Here is a 20,455-nt window from a genome sequence, read left to right as displayed (position 1 = left end):
TTTCTCCTTTGTAACCTTAGGTTCTTTCCCTTTGCAATTAATAAATATCTTGTGGGGAGTTGCTTGGAGACTATGTAAATATTCTGTTTCTCATCAAACTTTTGCCCACTGATTTTAGCATCTAAAATCAATTTTTTTCTATTGTGGCAAAATATGCATAACATAAAATTTACTATTTTAACCTTTTTTGTGCTGGGGAAGATTGGCCCTGAGCTAACATCTGTTGCCAGTCTTCCTTTTTTTGCTTGAGGAAGATTGTCTCTGAGCTAACATCTGTGCCAGTCTTCCTATATTTTGTATGTGGGACACTGCCACAGCATGGCTTGATGAGTGGTGTGTAGGTCCACACCTGGGATCCAAACCTGCGGATCCCAGGCCGCCAAAGCCGAGTGTGCAAACCTAACCATTAGGCCTCTGGGCTGGCCCCTATTTTAACCATTTTTAAGTGTACATTTCTGTGGCATTAAGTACATTCACAGTGTTGTGCAACCAACACCACGATCCATCTCCAGACCTTTTCATCTTCCCCAACTGAAACTCTGTCCCCATTAAACACTAACTCCCCATTTTCCCCTATCCCCAGCCCCTGGCAACCACCATTCTACTGTCTGTCTCTATGAATTTGACTGCTCTAGGTACCTTATACAAGTAGAATTATACAATATCTGTGCTTCTGTGAATGGCTTATAAAATCAATTTCTTTTTTTTTTTTTTTTAATTTATTTTCCCTCAAAACCCCAGTAGATAGTTGTATGTCATAGTTGCACAGCCTTCTAGTTGCTGTATGTGGGACACGGCCTCAGCATGGCTGGAGTAGTGGTGCGTCGGTGCGCGCCCCGGATCCAAACCCAGGCTGCCAGCAGCGGAGCACGTGCACTTAACCGCTAAGCCACGGGGCCGGCCCCTAAAATCAATTTCTTAATTACACTTCTTAAATTAGAAAACCAAGACTGATCTGTCAGATTCTCTAATATGTCAATATTTCTTTAACATTATACATATTTTAAATACCAAATATATTCAGATTTCCCCAAATATGACAAAAATCTACTTAAAACAAAAGTATTGTTACTGTGATTTTCATTTACTTCATCATGTTTATTTTTAATTCTAAACCCATGTTAAGCTGGGTTTTTTTTTTTTTTCAGCTGAAAAGGAGTTGGCGTTATAGTCCCCAGGGCTGGGGCGGCTTATCTCTGGGGCTGTGTGTGTCAAGGGTGATTCTTTTTATGCAATAAGTGTACCTGCTGGGTCGTTTTTCTTTTCTTTTCTTTTCTTTTTTTTTTTTTTTGAGGAAGATTGGCCCGGTGCTAACAACTGTTGTCAATCTTCCTCTTTTTCCTTTTTTCTCCCCAAATCTCCAGTACATAGTTGTGTATCATAGTTGTAGATATGGGATGCTGCCTTCTATATGGGATGCCGCCTCAGCATGGCTTGATAAGTGGTGAGTAGGTCCATACCCATGATCTGAATCAACTGACCCAGGGCCACCAAAGCGGAATGTGCGAAGTTAACGACTACACTACCAGGCCGGCCCCTGATGGGTCTTTTTCAAATCGTTGCTGGGATAACAGGGAACTCCAAGGCCAAACCCTACGGATGACATTGGCTTTACAAATGTGATCCCTAAATTCAAATTAAGCCTGTAAAGTCTCTTAGAAATTAGCTTTTATTTTTCTTCCTTTTTTCTTTTTTTGGCCATAGTCCTAAAGACATTCTAACAACAAATCTTTTTCTGGCTCTGAAAATGTTTTTGCCACAAAAGAACATCTTTACATAAGGAATGAACTCCTTGTTACTGTCATCAATGCAGCAGTTATGGTCTATGTCTGGGCACGTTTGATAATCATTCTTACTCATGCGTTTATCCAGGAGACTTAGTAGCAATGAGCCGGGCTCTGGGTCCAGATTCCAGGTCTGCTACCTTCTTGCTGTGCAACCTTGGGCAATGCCTCTCAGTCTCCTCTGTGAAATGGGGATTACTATAGGCCAGTCTCATAGGCCTATTGTGATAATCAAGTAAATTTGCCCAGGCAAAGAACAGCACCTGGCACATTTAGTAACTGTTCAGTGTTAACTATTACCGTTTTATCATTCATTCACTCAGTGTTAAGGGAGAACCTGCAACCATCTCAGGAAGCTTTCTGCTGCTTCCGAGCCATCATGAGGAGATGGAATCTCTATAAACATAATGTTAAATAAGAACTTTCCCCCATCTTTCTGATCACTTTGTTCTTGGGGGGATTCTAAGGTCACCAGAATGGAAGTGTTCTCTAGTCTTGTCTCCTTTGATAATGAGCTTAGTAGAGTACTTTAAAAATTAAATTCAAAAGTTTTCAAATACCCATTGTATCCTATAGATTTTCTTTCATTTTCACTAAGACCGTTCAAAGCAGTTTAAGTTTTTTTTTTTTTTAGCGAGGAAGACCAATCATCTTTTTGCTGAGGAACATTGGCCCTGAGCTAACATCTGTGCCCATCTTCCTCTATTTTATGTGGGATGCCTGTCACAGCACGGCTTAATGAGCACTGCGCAGGTCCGCTCCTGGGATCTGAACTTGTGACCGCTGGGCTGCTGAAGCAGAGCCCAGGAACTTAACTGCTATGCCACCAGGCCGGCCCCTAAATTTTATTTTTATCTAAGTAATATATGTAACCACTTAAAAAGTCAAATAGGACTATTAGGCTTATAATGAAAAACAGCAATCTCTGTCCCATCTCTTCTGAAATCCACTTCCTGGAGGCAACAGCTTTCCACTCCTTTAGCCATTTCTTCTGGGAATTACCTCCATATTTTTAGACAACATGACTGTATTGCTATTTCTTATTTGCAGTCTTGATGTTGTCTGTTGATTTTTATATTAGGGTGAATTCTGCTGCAAGTAACAAGAGTCTTGACTAATAGTGGCCAAAGCAATTAAGACATTTAATTATCTCATAAGATCAGCAGTCTAGAGGTTTGAGGATTCAGAGTGTGTCCAGAGGCTCGATGGTGTCAGGACACTGTGTCACCCTGAACTGTGTGTTTCCCTTAGCACCCTCTCTTTTGGTTGCAGGGTGGCTGCCACAAGCCTCCCCTCCTCACACGCTCACACACAATAGGGTGGAGAGCAGGAAGGAAGGGAGTTGAAAAGGGAAAAGCTCTTGCCCTTCATCAGGGAGGACCGTCCATGGAACAAAATCATATAAGTCCATGCTGTGAAAATGTCTTCATCTGTGTTTTAAGGAAACATAATTTACGACTGTATTAGTTTCCTGTGGCTGCTGTAACAAATTGCCACAAACTGGGTGGCTTAAAATAACAGAACTTTATTCTCTCACAGTTCTGGAGGCCAGAAGTCCAAAATTAGTATCACTGAGCTGAAACCCAGGTGTCAGCAGGGCCACGCTCTCTCCAGAGGCTCTAGAAAAAAAGTCCTTTCCTTGCCTCTTCCAGCTTCTGGTGACTGCTCGCATTCCTTGGCTTGTGGCCACGTCACTCCAGTCTTTGAGGCCAACATCTTCAAATCTCTCTCTGCTCTATCGTCCCATCACCTTCTGTTCTGTTTATCTGTGCCAAATCTCCCTCTGCCTCCCTCTTATAAGGATACATGTGCTTGCATTTAGGACCTACTGGAATAATTCAGGATAATCTCCCCATCTCAAGATCCTTAACTTAATCACATCTGCAAAGACCCTTTTTCCAAATAAAGTAACATTTCCATGTTCCAGGGATTATGACCTGAATCTTTGGCTTATTACAGTGACCTATTATTTTTTCTTTTTAAACTATTTTTTTTCTTTTTGTGAGGAAGATCAGCCCTGGGCTAACATCCAATGCCCACCCTCCTCTTTTTGTGCTGAGGAAGACTGGACCTGGGCTAACATCTGTGCCCATCTTCCTCCACGTTATATGGGACGCCACCACAGCATAGCCTGACAAGTGGTGTGTCGGTGCCCGCCCGGGATCCGAACCTGGGCCACCAGCAGCAGAGTGCTAGCTCTTAACCGCTACACCATGGGGCTGGCCCCTACAGTGACCTATTAAACCAAAGAACTTTCGGTTTGTTAATATAATTGAGGCAAAGGCCTTATAAGTAAATTTGACTGAGCTCTGTTCTCTAGTTTACAGGACAGAATTTCTAATGTTTCTCTTCCATTCATTGCAAAGAGATAAGGACTTTTCCTATCAGAATGCTTTATTACAGAAATAGGTTTTTACCCAAAGTTAACTCAGAGTTACCCAAAGTTAAGTTTACTTCAAGTTTACAAAATTTGGTTTAGGGGCCGGCCCGGTGGTGCAAGTGGTTAAGTGTGCGCGCTCCACTGCAGTGGCCCGGGGTTCGCAGGTTCGGATCCTGGGCGCGCACTGACACACCGCTTGGCAAGCCATGCTGTGGCGGCGTCCCATATAAAGTGGAGGAAGATGGGCATGATGTTAGCCCAGAGCCAGTCTTCCTCAGCAAAAAGAGGAGGATTGGCAGATGTTAGCTCAGGGCTGGTCTTCCTCACAAAAACAAAAAACAAAATTTGGTTTAGATCAGTCGTTCTCAATGGGGGTGCTCCTGCCCCTTAGGGGACTTTTGGGAGTTTGTGAGGGAGATTTTTCTGGCTGTGACAATGCTAGGTGGGGTTACTCTTGGCATTACTGGGGGAAGGCTAGGGACCCTTGCCAACCTGCAATGTGCAGGACAGTCTGGCACAATGAAGAACTGTCCCATATCCTGCACAACTTTCAAATGTCCCACCAGATATCCTTGTAGGTGAATAATGTTTATAACTAGAACCTAATGTATTTTATTTATTAATTAATTTTATTTACAAACAACAAAATATTTTTGGTGCAGTTTTAATATACACTGAATTTTCCTGTTCTTTGGTTTGGAATATCACTGAGAGTTCTTCACTATTTTGGAGAACGATGTTGCTGGTGGTAATGGCAATGGTACTATTCGAGTTGCCAATGCAGTGCCCTGTATCAGTCTGCATTTGTAGCTGACCAGAAGACATATTTTATTATAAATATTTCGTATGATATATATTATTTTATTAGAGATGTCTTTCCTTTCAGTTCTCCTTTTTATTACAGGCCATTTGGAGCAGCCATAATGGGTTGGGTATGTCACTGGGCTACAATAAGGGGAGAGGTGAAGCACCAGGGGAAGTCTAGGATGGTTACCAGAGAGAGAGATCTAATTGTGGATATGAGGAATGGCGAAAACAGAGAGAGAAGATTTTTATTTTTGTCTGTAAGCACACACAGGACATTGTAATTCTAATTGAATGTTGTTCCAGAAACTAGAAGAATGCCTGGCAGATAGTAGGTGCTAATAAAATTCTAGTTGGGATACTACAGGTTCTTTTTATTTGACTCATAATAGAAGTCTGTAGCAAACTTTTTTTTTTTTTTTTTTTTGGTGAGGAAGATCAGCCCTGAGCTAACATCCATGCCAATCCTCCTCTTTCTGCTGAGGAAGACTTTATATGGGACGCCGCCACAGCGTGGCCTGACAAGCGGTGCGACGGTGTGCAACCCCGGGATCTGAACCCCGGCCGCCAGCAGTGGAGCACGCGCACTTAACTGCTACGCCACAGGGCTCCGTTTACTGAGCTTCTTACTGTGCACCTTACAGGGTACTGAACACTTTATCATACTTCAATGCTCAAAACGACCTTGTGCTTCATAGGTATTTACCAAGAGAAATTAAAACTTTTGTTTGCACAAATATGCAAGCTTTAGTCATGATTGCTAAAAATTGGAAAGAATCCAGATGTCCTTCAACTGGGGAATGGAAAAATAAACTGTGGTACATCCATACTATGTAAATCATTGATGTAAGGGAACTAGCTACTGATACAGGCAAGGGCATTGATGAATATCAGGTGCATTATGCTAAGTGAAAGAAGCTAGACTCATAAAGCTGCATACTGTATGACTCCATTTATATGACATTTTGGAAAAGACAAAACTATAGTGAAAGAAAACAGATCAGTGTTTACCAGGGACTGGGGGGTGGGGGGAGGATGACTGCAAAAGAATAGCATAAGAAAACTTTTCAGCGTGATGGAACTGTCTATATCTCGATTGTGGTGGTAGTTATGTGACTATACACGTTTGTCAAAATTCAAAGAACTGTACACAAAAAAAGAGTGATTGTCGTATGTAAAATATACTTAAATTAAAAACAAAATCCAGCAATTTTACTTCTGACTATATACCCAAAGGAATGAAAGCAGGGACTCAGATAGATACTTGTACACCCATGTTCATAGCCGCATTATTCCCAATAGCCAAAAGGTGGAAGCAACCCAAATGTCCATTGTCAGATGAATGGATAAACAAAATATGGTATATACATACAGTGGAATATTATTCAGCCTTAAGAAGGAAGGAAATTCTGACACGTGTGACAGCACGAATGAACCTTGAAGACATTATGCTGAGTGAAATAAGCTAGTCACAAAAGGACAAATGTTTGTGATTCTATTTATATGAGAAGAGGAACCTAGAGTAGTCAAATTCCTACAGACAGGAGAATGGTGGGTGTTAGGAGCTGAGAGGAGGAGGGAATGGGGAATTAACGTTTAATGGGTTCAGATTTTCAGTTGGGGAAGATGAAAAAGTTCTGGAGATGGAATGTGCTGGTGGTTGCACAACAATGTGAATGCATTTAATGCCACAGAACTCTACCCTTAAAAATGCTTAAAATGGTAAATTTTATGCTATGCATATTTTACGACAATACAAACAAATCGTATTTAAAAAGAAAACAAAAAACAAAAATTCTTGTAGGAAGGCCAGTTATTGTATAAGCGAAGGAGGTGATGCTCATAGATGTGAAGAATCTTGCTCAAGTTCACACAGCTGACAAATCATGATTTGAACATGGATCTAACTCCTTGACCTGGGCTAATGGAGAGAGCAGTGAAATAACCCCAGTTCTACCACCAGGGCAACTCCTTTCCCTTCTCCAGCTCTGAGTGGGTCTCTCATGTGTAAAGTGATTGGCCGGCCTGGCCTGGCTTGGCCATTTTGCAGCATCCTTTGCAGCTCTGACATCATTTGTTGATGGTATTTCTGAGCTTGATCTTCCTGCTCATTCTCATTCCCCACACTTGGCTCTGAAGAACAGGGGCTATTTTTAAAAATCAGATGCATCCCCAACGTTGAAGTTCTGCTTTCCCAAAGGATGTCTCTTCAGGATCTAAAGGCCATTTTGAGAGGAAGATTAAACCTGCATTAGCCAATATGGTAGCTACTGGCCACATGTGGCTACTGAACACTTGAAATGTGGCCAGTCCAAATTGAGATGTGCTATAAGTGTGCAATACACAATGAATTTCAAAGACTTAGTACGAGGAAAAGAATGCAAAATAGCTTTTTATATTGAGCAGTTTGATTACATGATGAAATGATAGTGTTTTAGACATATTGGGTTAAATAAAATATGCTGTTAGGATTATTTTACTTGTCTCTTTTTATTTTTTAAAGTGGATATCAGAAAAATTAAAAGCACATACGAGGGGCTGGCCTTGTGGCATAGTGGTTAAGTTTGTACCTTCTGCTTTGGCAGCCCGGGGTTCACCAGTTCAGATCCGGGGCACAGACCTCCTCACTGCTCATCAAGCCCGCTGAGGCAGCGTCCTACATAGAAGAACTAGAAGGACCTGCAACTATGTACTGGAGCTTTGGGGAGAAAAAAGGAAAAAAAAAGAGGAAGATTGGCAACAGATATTAGCTCAGGGCCAATCTTCCTCAAAAAAAAAAAAAATAAAGGCACATATGAGTTTCACATTATATTTTTCTTGCACAGTGTTTTGATCCTAAACCCTGCCAGCATTAGTGGAATAAACAAGGAACTGCCCCCATGATACCTTTAAAATGGCTATGCTTACCGGGTGGCTAGGAGCCTGCTGACACCCGCTCTGGGAGTACTGCCAGCAACTTGGATTTGCGAAGATATCAGAGCGGTATCAAAGTGGTGCCCCTCTTTTCCTCCTTAAAATGTACTTTAAAAGAAATTATAGGGGCTGGCCCGGTGGCGTAGTGGTTAAGTTCACATGCTCCACTTCGGCGGCCTGGGGTTCGCGCGTTTGAATCCCGGGCACCAACCAACGCACCACTTGTCAAGCCATGCTGTGGCGGCATCCCATATAGAGTAGAGGAAGATGGGCACGGATGGTAGCTCAGGGCTTGTCTTCCTCACACACACACAAAAAAAATTATAAAATAATTAGATGCTCGTTGTTAAAAGTCTAATGATATAGCAAAGTATAAAAAAATTAACCCCCATTTCATCCCCTTGAGGTAACTGATGTTATTTCTCTATGCTGAAAAAACAAATGCACATATATAGAGGGTTTTTCCCCCTATAGCTTACAAACATGTAACATTGTACAATTACATTGTATTTTTTCCCTTTTAAATTATGGTCATCCTTCCATATCAATAAATTCTGAACTATTTTTAATAGCAACATAATATTCCATCACAAGGCAATACCTAATTCCCTTATTTATAAACACTCAGGTTGCTTCCATTACTTGCTACTCAATGCTACAATAAATAAATTTATACCAATATCTTTATTGATGAGTTTTCTGTAGGCTAGATTTCCAAAGTTGGATTACTATGTTCAAGGCTCACCACTTTTAAAGTTTTGATATTGCCAGAATACTTCTCAAGAAGGTTGTAGAGTTCACACCATGATCAGCAATATGTGTGTACTTTCCTCACACCCTTACCAGCAACAGAGAAAATCTTTTAATATTTTCCCAAATCTGAGGGATGAAAAGTGTTCTCATTTTCTCAGGAAATTGTATTTCTGACTACCAATGAAGTTTCTTGTTTATTGGCCATTTGCACTTCTTTTCCTATAAAATTGCCAGTTAGCATTCTTGGCCAATTTATCTCATCTTTTTTTTGTATCAGTTTGTAGGAGTTCTTTGTACAGTACAGATATTAACTCTTTAGGCTCCTGCATTTACATCTTTAGCCCAGACCTCTGCCCTGAACTCCAGACACATATCTAATTGCCCACTGGTGTGTCCAGTTGGATGACTTAGAGGCATCTTAAACTTACGTCCAAAACTGAATTTCTGGTCTTCCACTGAAAATCTGTTTTTCCTGTAATGTTCTCCATCTCAGCAAATGGCAACTCAGTGCTTCCAGCTGCTGGGTGTCATATTTGACTCCCTTTCTCTCACAACTCACATCCAATTGCATATTGTGTTAGCGCTACTGTCAGACTACACCCACATCTGAACACTTCTCCCAAATTCTACTGCAGCCATCTTGATCCATGTCACCATCATCTCTCTCCTGGATTTTTGCAGTGCTGGTAATTGTTCTGAGCAAACAATTGTTTTCCGTTTGTTATTGCCTGTTTCAATAGTAGCCAGAAAGATACTTATAAAACTGTGAAAAATAAATTATATCAGATGAACCCCTCTGCCCTATGCTCTCCATAGACTTCCAGCCTCACTAAAGCCAAAGTCATTTCAATGGCCCACGAGATGCTACACTCCCTCCGCCCTGCCCCCACCCTTATGCCTTCTCTGTTATTCACTCTGTTTCTGCCTCCAGACACACTGGCTCTTTGCTATTCCCTCAATAGGCAGACATGCTCCTGCCCCAGGACTTTTTGACTCATACTTTCTAGCTGTAATGATTTCCCTACAGGATGGCTTGCTTGCTCCCTCAGTTACTTCAAGTCTTTATCATCCTCTAACAGGCTATATGTTTTACTTAGTTCTTTATTCTGTGTCTCCCCACCACAATATAAGCTCCAAGAGGGTCGGGATTTTCGTCACTTTCTGTTGACCGCTATATCCTTGGTGCTGCCCACATGGTAGGTGCTCAATAAAATTTGTGGAATGAACATGTAGACAAATGTTTCCGAGTTTGTCACCTGTATTTATGTTTTTGATGTCTTCTGCCATGCAAAATCTTATTTACAAATTTTTCCTCTTTTATGTCTTTTTAAAGGCTCAACTTTTGCCCCTTCTACGACCGTTCTTTTGACCTAATTTTCTGTTTCATTCAACTTTTTATTGTGGAAGATTTCAAGCACACACAAGAGAGATACATCTCATTATTCCTCGTTTGGAAATTCCATAAGGGCAGAGACGGGGGTCTCATTTTTCACTGTCTCCAGCGTCTGCCAGGACCTGCAACCTCAGGGAACGTTTCCAAAGAACGAATTAGTGGCACGAGAGTTTCCCTGGGGCAGATGCCTCTCAGGTGCCTTTAGATAGCCCAGCACAGTCCCGGAGGCGACAGTCCCGGGTCCTTTGCTGACTGAAGGCGTTTGTCCTGGTTTCTTCCGCCAGGCCCGGCCTTCCCGTGGACACTCTCGCTGCCACCTCCAGGCAGGGGTTTGGCCTAGGCTGCCAGAACGGGAGGAGCTCTGACTTCCGACTCAACAAAGTTTTTCCTTGGAGCCCGCCGATCCCGGCCCCACCCAGGCCAGAGGCCGCCTCACCGACTAGGCCTCTCGGCCGCCGGCGCTCCCCGCGCGCGTACCCCCTTCTCTAACCCTTCTCCCCCACCCCTCGGCAGTGGCGGTTGGTCGCGCGCCGTCGTCCCTCTCCCACCCCCTTCGCTAACGAGCGGGCTCCATGCCCTCTGTGATTGGCTGCGGCCGAGTGCATCTTCTCTCAGCTTCTCTGATTGGCTGCAGGACGCGCGGGATGTGGGCCCCGATTGGCTAGGTCAGAGCGCCTGCGCGGCGGGGTTCTCGGTCGCCAGCCATTCCTGGGGAGGACTACCGGTCGGTCGGACGTCTCGCCTGTAGCTGGAGGAGCGGTCCCGGCTCTCCGGGAAGGCGGCTGCGGCGGCAAAATGAAGATATTCGTGGGAAACGTCGATGGGGCGGATACGACGCCGGAGGAGCTGGCAGCTCTCTTCGCGCCTTACGGCACGGTCATGAGCTGCGCCGTCATGAAACAGTTCGCCTTCGTGCACATGCGCGAGAACGCGGGCGCGCTGCGCGCCATTGAGGCCCTGCACGGCCACGAGCTGCGGCCGGGGCGCGCGCTCGTGGTGGAGATGTCGCGCCCACGGCCTCTTAACACATGGAAGATTTTCGTGGGCAATGTGTCGGCTGCGTGCACGAGCCAGGAATTGCGCAGCCTCTTCGAGCGCCGCGGACGCGTCATCGAGTGTGACGTGGTGAAAGGTAACGCGGGGGCGGGGGCGCGGGCGCGGGCGCGCTCGGGGCACTCTGCTTGTTAGCCACGCCCCTTTCCCGGGGGTCGGTCACTGCGCGGTTGGGGCGGGGGACTGGGGGAGTCCGCGGGAGCGAGGTCGGAGGTCTTGGGGGCGCGTTGGGTAGAGCCACTCTCCTCCCCTGCGGTCCAGGCACCATTCACCAAATGGGAGCAAGCGGCTCTGGGTGGGTGCGGCGGCCGCTGGGAGCCGAGCTACGGGTCCGGGGACGCGCCTGAGAGTTGCGAGTGTACCGGGGGCGCGTCTTCCACTGGTCTCCTGGGCCTGGCACCGAGCGGAAATTGGGAAGTGACGGGCACAAGCCGGATCGTGGAGCGGGGAAGATTTCGCCACTTCCCCACTTCCTCTCCAGACGTCGGTCAGAGCAAGGGAAGAGGGAAAAGGTGGGGGCTGATGCCCCAAGGCCACCCTCGTGTTCCCTCCCGGTGAATGCTCCCGAGCGGAAGGTAACGGGGCCCTTGGACGTTTTTCGGGCTGGGATCTTTTAGTATTGTGTGGCGTGGGTCTCCTCGTGGGTACAGGAGGGCCCCTTCCGAACCACTTTGGCCTTTCAATATTGTTAGGTGGATTAGACGTGGCAACTCTGCGCTTTCTAACTCCCTCAAACTTGGGTGTTTTTCTTTGGGCTCGATTTTACATATAAAAACTGGAAACCCCCGACCTTTCGCATGTGGAAGGAGGCTTGTTTTATGAAGGCTCCTTCTCCGTAGCCTTTACTTACCAAGCCTGGCCCCAGGGCAGTATCATTCTTTTATAGCTTGGTGGTTTTGCAAGGGGACTAACTCGGTGGTGAAGGGGACATGGATAGGGGCGTGTGAGAGGGCTTCGTTAAACTTTGGTTAAACATATTTACTTCCTGGTCGTCTTTGCTTGAGTAGTCTAATCCTCAGGGCAGATCCCTAGTTTGCCTTTTCTTCGAGAAAATGTGTAACCATAATTTAGGCCCGATTTTCTTTTTGGGACCCAGTTGACTTTTTTCATAGTCTGGGTTCTTATCCCCAGGCTCTTTTCCTTTTATGTTGGCAAGATTTGGTGGGACAGCCCTTGTGTATATGGCCAGTCTCTGTTCCACTCCGGAACCGATCAGTTCTTTGCCCTGCTGTCTTCAAGGGTGCAGCCTGGGAGTGTCTGCTGCCCTACTGTTGGTGTTGGATTCATACCTACCCTATGTGAGAAGTTTTGAGGATAGGAAATAAATGTGGGTGCAGTTGCTTATTCATTTCCACCGAGATACTTTATTTGTTGTCCTGGAAGGGCACATCTTTTGGGCCTTGTCCTTTCCGTAACTGAGGAAAGTGTAAAGGGTGCTAGTCTCTGCTGCTAGGAGCCATCCCTTGTTCTGCATTAATACTGCATTCTATTTTCCTCAACTCAGGTTATGCAAGTGCATGACTACCCAGAATCGGGCTTTCCCTGCTGGGTGCTCTGAGGCAGGCTGTATGGTGCATGGATTTTTGCTTTTGTTTGGAGGAAAAGAGTGAGAATGGCCTCAGTTGGGCACCTGGCCAGGAAATGGATGGGGGTATATGACTCATTATGAGAGTTCTATGTTTAGTTGACCTACCACGATGCTTTTGTGGTTCTTAGGTACGGTGGCTACTAGATTGGGAGTCTAGAAACTAGCATCTGAGGGGACAGTCTCCATGGAACTCATTGGTCAAGAAGTTTGCTCTCAGGTGGTAGAGAAAGCCAAAATTTGAATTTGCTCAGGACCGACACCAGGTGACACTGGGGGGGCAGGGTAATACATAACTGCGTGTGGTTTTTAGAACTCCTGGCTGACTCCTTGTGAGAGTTAGAGCGAAAGTTTTGTGCGTTTTGTCCCTTAGCAGAAATGCATTGACTTCCTCAGGATGTGGTAGTCAGCTGTTATTTGTAGTCACGCTAATATGTAACAGAGCTTGTGATATACCTTGATGTCAGGAACTGTGGGAAAGATTTGAGCGTTATATTCTCCACTGATGCCTTTCTGTCTCTTTGGGGTGAAGGAAACTGAGGTATTTAACTTGCGAATGTAGTAGAAGAGACTGGCTCTGGCTCTATAAATGGCTTACTCATGTCTTGGGCTGGGAGTGGGCTTTCGATTGAGTCTTCTTGTGTTGGCTGTCAGGTCTTTGAAAAGCACAGAATCTTGGCATTGCACAGGACAACCAGTTGTTTTATTTCACAGGGGAAAAAACATAGTTGCTTGGTTACCCCAGGAGCTTAGATATGATTTGATTTGTAGAGTAAAAGTCTCCATAGCAACAGTGGATTGTAACCACTCTCTACAGCTACATTCTACTGGGTGTTCAAAGATGAAAACTGAGAGTGGCTGACAGCTTTAGGAACCATTTAGACTTCAGGGGAGGTCTGACAGGCAGAAATGGAAACTGTTTCTTCTTTTTTGTGGGTGGCTATTCTTTCCTGTTATACACAGCTTTGTAGTTTCAAGTCTGCTCAGAATAGGAAAACTTATTTTTCTGGATTCTCTTAACTTTGGTACTGGAGGAATTGTGATGCCACCAGACCATTAGGAGCTCTCTATAAAACGTTGTTTGCTAGTCCCTTTAAGTGCAGTGAATTTCCTTCAGAAGTCACTGTTCCTTGAATGAACTAGCTCTCCAGGCAGGTGGGCCCCTGGAGTTCTCTAGATCTCTGCTTGTTCTTAATTGTTCTAGGAGTAGTTGGGTTCCTGGGCATCTTTGACGGGGCTGGAGCTGGGTTTAGCTGCTCACAAAGGATTAGTTAGCCCTGATGTGATTGAGTCAGCTGGACAACCTGTTCAGACTTTCCTCCAATATCAGGCTTAGGAACTTTCTGATATAAATTCGTTATAATTGTATGCAGTGGCTTTTTTTTTTTTTTATCAGTTGTATTGCTAGTCTGGGCGGTCAATTGAATTGTACATGTGAAATTTCAATTTTCAAATTTCACAAACTTGGTCTCTTAATGAAACGCAGCTAAGTAGGGAATAGACAGTGGGGATGTCCTATTGCTCTTGTAAACTCATTGAAATTTTTTTTGTTGGGTTTTTTTTCCTAGCTTATTCTAGTCTCAGGGATTTGTGGATAGATTAGCCAGGAACATAGTATGGTTCCTTAATATTCCCTTACAGTGCCTGGAGGGTTTTGGTTTTTTTTTTTCATTCCCCTTAATCTGCCTACAAGCTCCTACTTTCTGCTTGCCATTGCATTGTCGGGATGGTTTTGCCATTTCCCAGAGGGTCAGCTCAGCCTCTGCTTTTAGAGAGATCTCTGACCACCAGCATCTATTTTTAGCTCACTCTACCCAAAGTGGAGGTGAGAGATGAGAGGACGGTTCTAGTGCCCTGTGGCTAGGCCAAAAGAAACACTTTGGCTTTTCTCATTTGGTAGATAGGAATCACGTTCTGGTCATGAGGGTGTGAGGACTGAGAGTTGTTATAGTTCATTTTGTTCTGTCATCTCTAGCAGGTTCCAAGTTTGCATGTATAGATGGCATTGTATCTCTTGTGTTTTATTATAGATAATATTCTGTGGGGAAATAAGCCTGTAGTTATAATCATCATAAGTTTTTATTGTTTATACTTTACAAGGCACTGTTATCTCTTCATTTGAATCTCCTAACTCTGAGGTAGGTAGGACAGATTTGTCAGATGGAGAAATAGACTGTAGGTTCCTTAAGAGCTTATAGCAAGTCAGTGATAACTGGATCTACAACTGAGGCCTTTTAGCTCCTAGCCCAGGATTCCTTGTGCTATATCATACTTCTGACTTCTACCTGTTGATTATATTTTTATTCTCATTTATGTAAGAGTTGGCTTGGTGGTATTGCCTTACATCCAGGAAAATGATTTGTTTTGTGGGAGCAGCTAGAGAGGGTATCCTAGTATGAAAGTTTCTAGAAATTTGGACACTTGTTTAGAGACCATTTACAAGGATTTCTTATCTACAAGAAGGGAACCTTAGTAATCTCATCCGGGTAGTTCTTCATTTCCTGAACTGATGGGAGAGAGATGAGGTCCTGGTACTTGGACTTGCATCTTAAAGTAGACACAGGTCCAGATGGGGTTAAGTGTATGGCCTTATTTCCCATGAGCGTGGTCTTATCCTTGTTCCTCAGATCCTGCTTGCACCATTGTGGTTTGTGAGTTTGGATGTGAACAAGAATTTCTTCCCACTCTTCCCCCTCCTGCAATGTTCTTGTTCTGTGTGGTAGATGAGTAGGACTTTGAGATCAACATTCTGTCTTCGATCTTGTCCCACCACAACTCATTCAGATTCTGAATGAGAACCCCAGGGGTAATCTGCTTTGCAGAGCCTGCTAGCTGCAGTAATTGCAGCTTCTTGTCTTGGAGCTGAGAAACCAAATCTTTCCTGTAGATAGTCTGCTCTGTGAACAGGAGCCCAAGGGGTAAGGTATACCTCTGTCCCTTGAAGAGGAGCCAGTGGAGGATGTAATGTAGCCTGGAGGAGGGGGCTTGGGCCTGAGCTCAGCCAGAAGGCTTAGTTTCCATCCCCACACCTCATTGGCTTGCATGGGGTCCAACTTCTCCCCTTCTAAGCTTAAATTTCTAGCCATATTACACAGTCCTGTCTTATACATTGACTTCTCAGGGATAGACTCGATAATGTAGGGGCATGGAGAGATGGGATTCTGTTCCTGGCTCTAACACGTTTTGATTTGGGGCAAGCCAGTTGTCTGAGTGTGTCTGCCCATCTGTAAAATGGGGATAGTGATCCTTTGTTCTGCCTACCTCACAGGATTGTTGTGAGGCCTAAATGAGGTCCTGTGTACGGAAGTGCTTTGAAAACTGGGAAGTTTTGTAGGAAAAGGAGAGATCATAGTGGAGGGATTTCGTAAACTGTGCATTGTAGTCTAGCTGTCTTGCCTTAATTGGACCATGGGGTGAGACATTGGTCTTATCAAAACATAAGTGTTCATTTCTAGTGTTTGAGAGTTAAGCCTCAAAAGTGAGCAGTAGTGTTTGGTGACCTTGGGTTAGAGAATACTGAATAATTGAGTGATCCAGGAAGCTTTTCTGTGTTTTGTCTGCTGGCTTATACTTACAGGAGCCATGAAGATTTTTATGCCGTGTTGCAGTTCATCTTTGCTCTTTTCTTCTCTCACCAGGAAGTTGGGTGAGGTAGCAGGGGGCAAGGGGAGAATGGGGAGAAGGCCATAGGCAAAGGTGTCTACTTGGGACAGTCAGGAGCTTTGTTATATGGGAGCCACATTTTATGACATACTCCTGGATAGGAGGGTTTGGAGACCTGGAGGTAGTTGGCAACAGCTGGGTGCTGTTGGTGTGTCCAGTGTGGGACCCACTGGGTAGCATGCCCTGCCCCCCTAATTGCTAACCCTCTGTCTGCTGCTTTATCAGACTACGCGTTTGTTCACATGGAGAAGGAAGCAGATGCCAAAGCCGCCATCGCGCAGCTCAACGGCAAAGAAGTGAAGGGCAAGCGCATCAACGTGGAACTCTCAACCAAGGGTCAGAAGAAGGGGCCTGGCCTGGCTATCCAGTCTGGGGACAAGACCAAGAAACCAGGGGCTGGGGATACGGCATTCCCTGGAACTGGTGGCTTCTCTGCCACCTTCGACTACCAGCAGGCTTTTGGCAACAGCACTGGTGGCTTTGATGGGCAAGCCCGTCAGCCCACACCACCCTTCTTTGGTCGCGACCGCAGCCCCCTGCGCCGTTCACCTCCCCGAGCCTCTTACGTGGCTCCTCTGACGGCCCAGCCAGCCACCTACCGGGCCCAGCCCTCAGTGTCACTGGGAGCTGCCTACAGGGCCCAGCCTTCTGCCTCTTTGGGTGTCGGCTATCGGACTCAGCCCATGACAGCCCAGGCAGCCTCTTACCGCGCTCAGCCCTCTGTCTCCCTTGGGGCCCCATACAGGGGCCAGCTGGCTAGCCCTAGCTCCCAGTCTGCTGCAGCTTCCTCGCTTGGCCCATATGGTGGAGCCCAGCCCTCAGCCTCGGCCCTCTCCTCCTATGGGGGTCAGCCAGCCGCGGCCTCTTCGCTCAATTCCTATGGGGCTCAAGGCTCCTCCCTTGCCTCCTATGGTAACCAGCCATCCTCTTATGGCGCACAGGCTGCCTCTTCCTATGGGGTTCGTGCAGCTGCCTCCTCCTACAACACCCAGGGAGCAGCTTCCTCCCTAGGCTCCTATGGGGCCCAGGCAGCCTCCTATGGGGCCCAATCTGCAGCCTCCTCACTAGCTTATGGGGCCCAGGCAGCTTCTTACAATGCCCAACCCTCGGCCTCTTACAATGCCCAGTCTGCCCCATATGCTGCACAACAGGCTGCTTCCTACTCTTCCCAGCCTGCTGCCTATGTGGCACAGCCAGCTACAGCTGCTGCCTATGCCAGCCAGCCAGCCGCCTATGCTGCACAAGCTACTACGCCAATGGCTGGCTCCTATGGGGCCCAGCCAGTCGTTCAGACCCAACTGAATAGTTATGGGGCTCAAGCATCAATGGGCCTGTCAGGCTCCTATGGGGCTCAGTCAGCTGCTGCGGCCACTGGCTCCTATGGTGCAGCAGCTGCCTACGGGGCCCAGCCTTCTGCCACCCTGGCAGCTCCTTACCGCACTCAGTCGTCAGCCTCATTGGCTGCATCCTATGCTGCCCAGCAGCATCCCCAGGCTGCTGCCTCCTACCGCGGCCAGCCGGGCAATGCCTACGATGGGGCAGGTCAGCCGTCTGCAGCCTACCTGTCCATGTCCCAGGGGGCCGTTGCCAACGCCAACAGCACCCCGCCGCCCTATGAGCGTACCCGCCTCTCCCCACCCCGGGCCAGCTACGACGATCCCTACAAAAAGGCTGTCGCCATGTCGAAAAGGTACTGTATGCCCCCCCGCCTCTGCCCCCAGCTGGGGCTTAGGGCAAGGGGCTGAGGTTGGCATGGGAGGGAAACTGGAGCCATTGGCCCCTCCCTTGGTCTTCTCTACCCCCGTGGGATGTCCAGAGGCTGAGGGGGGTGATGTCTGTGAACTTTCCTGGTCACCAGGGTTCAGGTGGAGCATAATGCTCAGCCTGGGGTGGTATCAGCTAGTCAGGCTGGGAAAAGTGTCACCTGTCTAGGCTAGCCCAAATGCCATTGGAGCTACTGCCTGCAAGATCGTGGCCCCTGGCCTTTCCCACCGTCTCAAGGATCCTTAAGCCTGTTACATGGTTGTCCTGGCTTTGGTGGGGGTGGATTTGAAAGAGTAGTCCCTTTGGCACTCCCTGGCTGAAGGCAAGGAGTATGAGGTGCGTCCACTCTGTGGGAAGTTGGGGACCTTGCTTTCGTCCGCCGTTCTGTTGATAAACAATCAAGGTCTTTCTGTGCGGGGCCCGGAGGGGATAGTTTTGTTCGTGGTTTGGGAATGTACACCAAAACCCACCTTGGCCAGTTCAGAAGGGAGGGCTGCAGTGGTGGGCTTGGTTTCCCACTGAGTTGAACTAGGCTTGATTTCTTGCCCTGGATAGGGTGATGAGCCTTCTGACAAAATCTTGTTTGTTGGAGACCAATCTGATCACACCCTCCCTATCCCCCTTGGCATCTCCCCCATGCCCACCTGGAGCCCTCCCCTCAATTGTCTCATTCACCAACTGTCTTCTTCTCTCGACTAGGTATGGTTCCGACCGGCGTTTAGCCGAGCTCTCTGATTACCGCCGTTTATCAGAGTCGCAGCTTTCGTTCCGCCGCTCGCCGACAAAGTCCTCGCTGGATTACCGTCGCCTGCCCGATGCCCATTCCGATTACGCACGCTATTCGGGCTCCTATAATGATTACCTGCGGGCAGCTCAGATGCACTCTGGCTACCAGCGCCGCATGTAGGGCCATCCTGGGATGGGGCACCACAGGGAGGGAAGGAGAGGAGAGGTGGAGTAGGGTGCAGACCCAGGTTATAACCACTGGCCCATACCTCTCCCATTTGCGGTTTTTCATCCCCCCTACCATGTGGGCCTTCCCCAGGAGTCAATCCTTTTGAGTGTTCGGCAGTAATCTACTTTGTTCCTTCGCCTCAGCAGCATATCTTGCTACTGGCTCTAGATCTGCGGTTTCCCCTCTCCCCTGCCTCCCATCTCCCTGGGATGGGAATTTCTTTTATGTTTTTATTTTTTCCTGGCTCCCTTTTATTTTTGTGCGCGATATTTAAGGTCGTCTGGATGGGGAAGCAACCTGCAGCTGAGGTCGGCGGCGCCTTTTTCTTTTTAGATGTGAGGGAGGCCAGGAAAGGGTTTTAGCTTAACCATTTCCTATGCGCCAAGCTGTGCCAGCAGTCCAGGGGGCCCTGACTTTGTCCCTCTACAGACTGTATTGAGACTGAGTTCCTGTTGGGACAGTCAGTTGGTATATGTCCAAATCCCTACTGACCCCTGATGTTCTAGCTGATGCTGAGCGGCACAGTCCCACTTCCCCATCTCCCCAAGTAGGTGGTGTTAGAAAACCTTAATTTTTTTTCCCTTTTGTATGGACTACAAATAAAACTTGGGGCAATTTGCAGTTTGGAAACCTGGTTGTCATTGTCTTGATTGCACTCAGTTTGAGAGGAGCCAGTTTGACATCCAGGAAGACATGACAGCTAAAGGGAAGGCAGCCAGAGAGTTCAGGGCAGGTGAGGAAGGGGGTTTGAATGGGGGAATAAGAATGATTTCCCTGCTGCCCAGAGGGAGTTAGCTCATCGTCGTCCTGCTAGTCTGCCATCTTTAGGACTGGAGAGTCCAGACCAAGTTGTTTGGACTTCTTCAGCCCTCAACTTGAATGAATCACACCAAAATGCAGTTTGTTTATTGCCCATTTTCCTCTGCCTTTGCTTGACTATTTTCCCTCACTTGTTTACAGTTCAGAAACAACCTGTGCTCCAGCAGGGTGGTTCTGGGGTTTGGCTTCTCAAGTGAGAAGTGGGGAGTGGGCTGCATTGGTGCTTACGAGGCTACTGGATCCTTCAGGCAGTGGTCTCGAGTGAGTGCTGGGGCTGGGACCCGGAAAGGAGCCAGTAGTGGGGCTGGGGTGATGTCAATGTCTGGTACTGCCCTGTGGTTGGAGAAAGGAGGGGCAGGGACAGTCTGAAGCAGGTCTGGGGAATTCTGACCATAGACCTGGTATTTCGCCTGTTGAACATCACGGAGCGTCCTTCCTGCGTCCTGCCAACCCCTGTTATCATAGTCACCTGAGACTCTCACTCTCCCTGTCTCCATTTGTTAAGGTTTCCAGATGTTTTCTTGCTGGGTTTATATTTGAAGGTGGCATGATACCCTCTGGGAAGGGGGTGAAGTACAAGCATCACCAA

At 46.8% G+C, this 20,455-nt stretch overlaps 1 protein-coding gene across 1 annotated transcript; it reads left to right on the top strand.

The window, feature by feature from the left end:
* The first annotated feature begins 10,719 nt into the window (after positions 1–10,719).
* On the top strand, positions 10,720–19,677 carry LOC106799922 (RNA-binding protein 14). Its single transcript, XM_004437674.3, has 3 exons — positions 10,720–11,159; positions 16,554–18,018; positions 18,792–19,677. Exons 1-3 carry the CDS (start codon positions 10,823–10,825, stop codon positions 18,997–18,999), a joined length of 2,010 nt encoding a protein of 669 aa, XP_004437731.1. The 5' UTR covers positions 10,720–10,822; the 3' UTR covers positions 19,000–19,677.
* The last annotated feature ends 778 nt before the right edge of the window (positions 19,678–20,455 follow it).

Source organism: Ceratotherium simum, chromosome 34 (assembly GCF_057802395.1).
Source record: "Ceratotherium simum simum isolate JZ-2026a chromosome 34, ASM5780239v1, whole genome shotgun sequence".
NCBI lineage: Eukaryota > Metazoa > Chordata > Mammalia > Perissodactyla > Rhinocerotidae > Ceratotherium > Ceratotherium simum.
The sequence above is the reverse complement of the archived record's forward strand: the minus strand, read 5'-3'. Positions and strand labels throughout refer to the sequence as shown.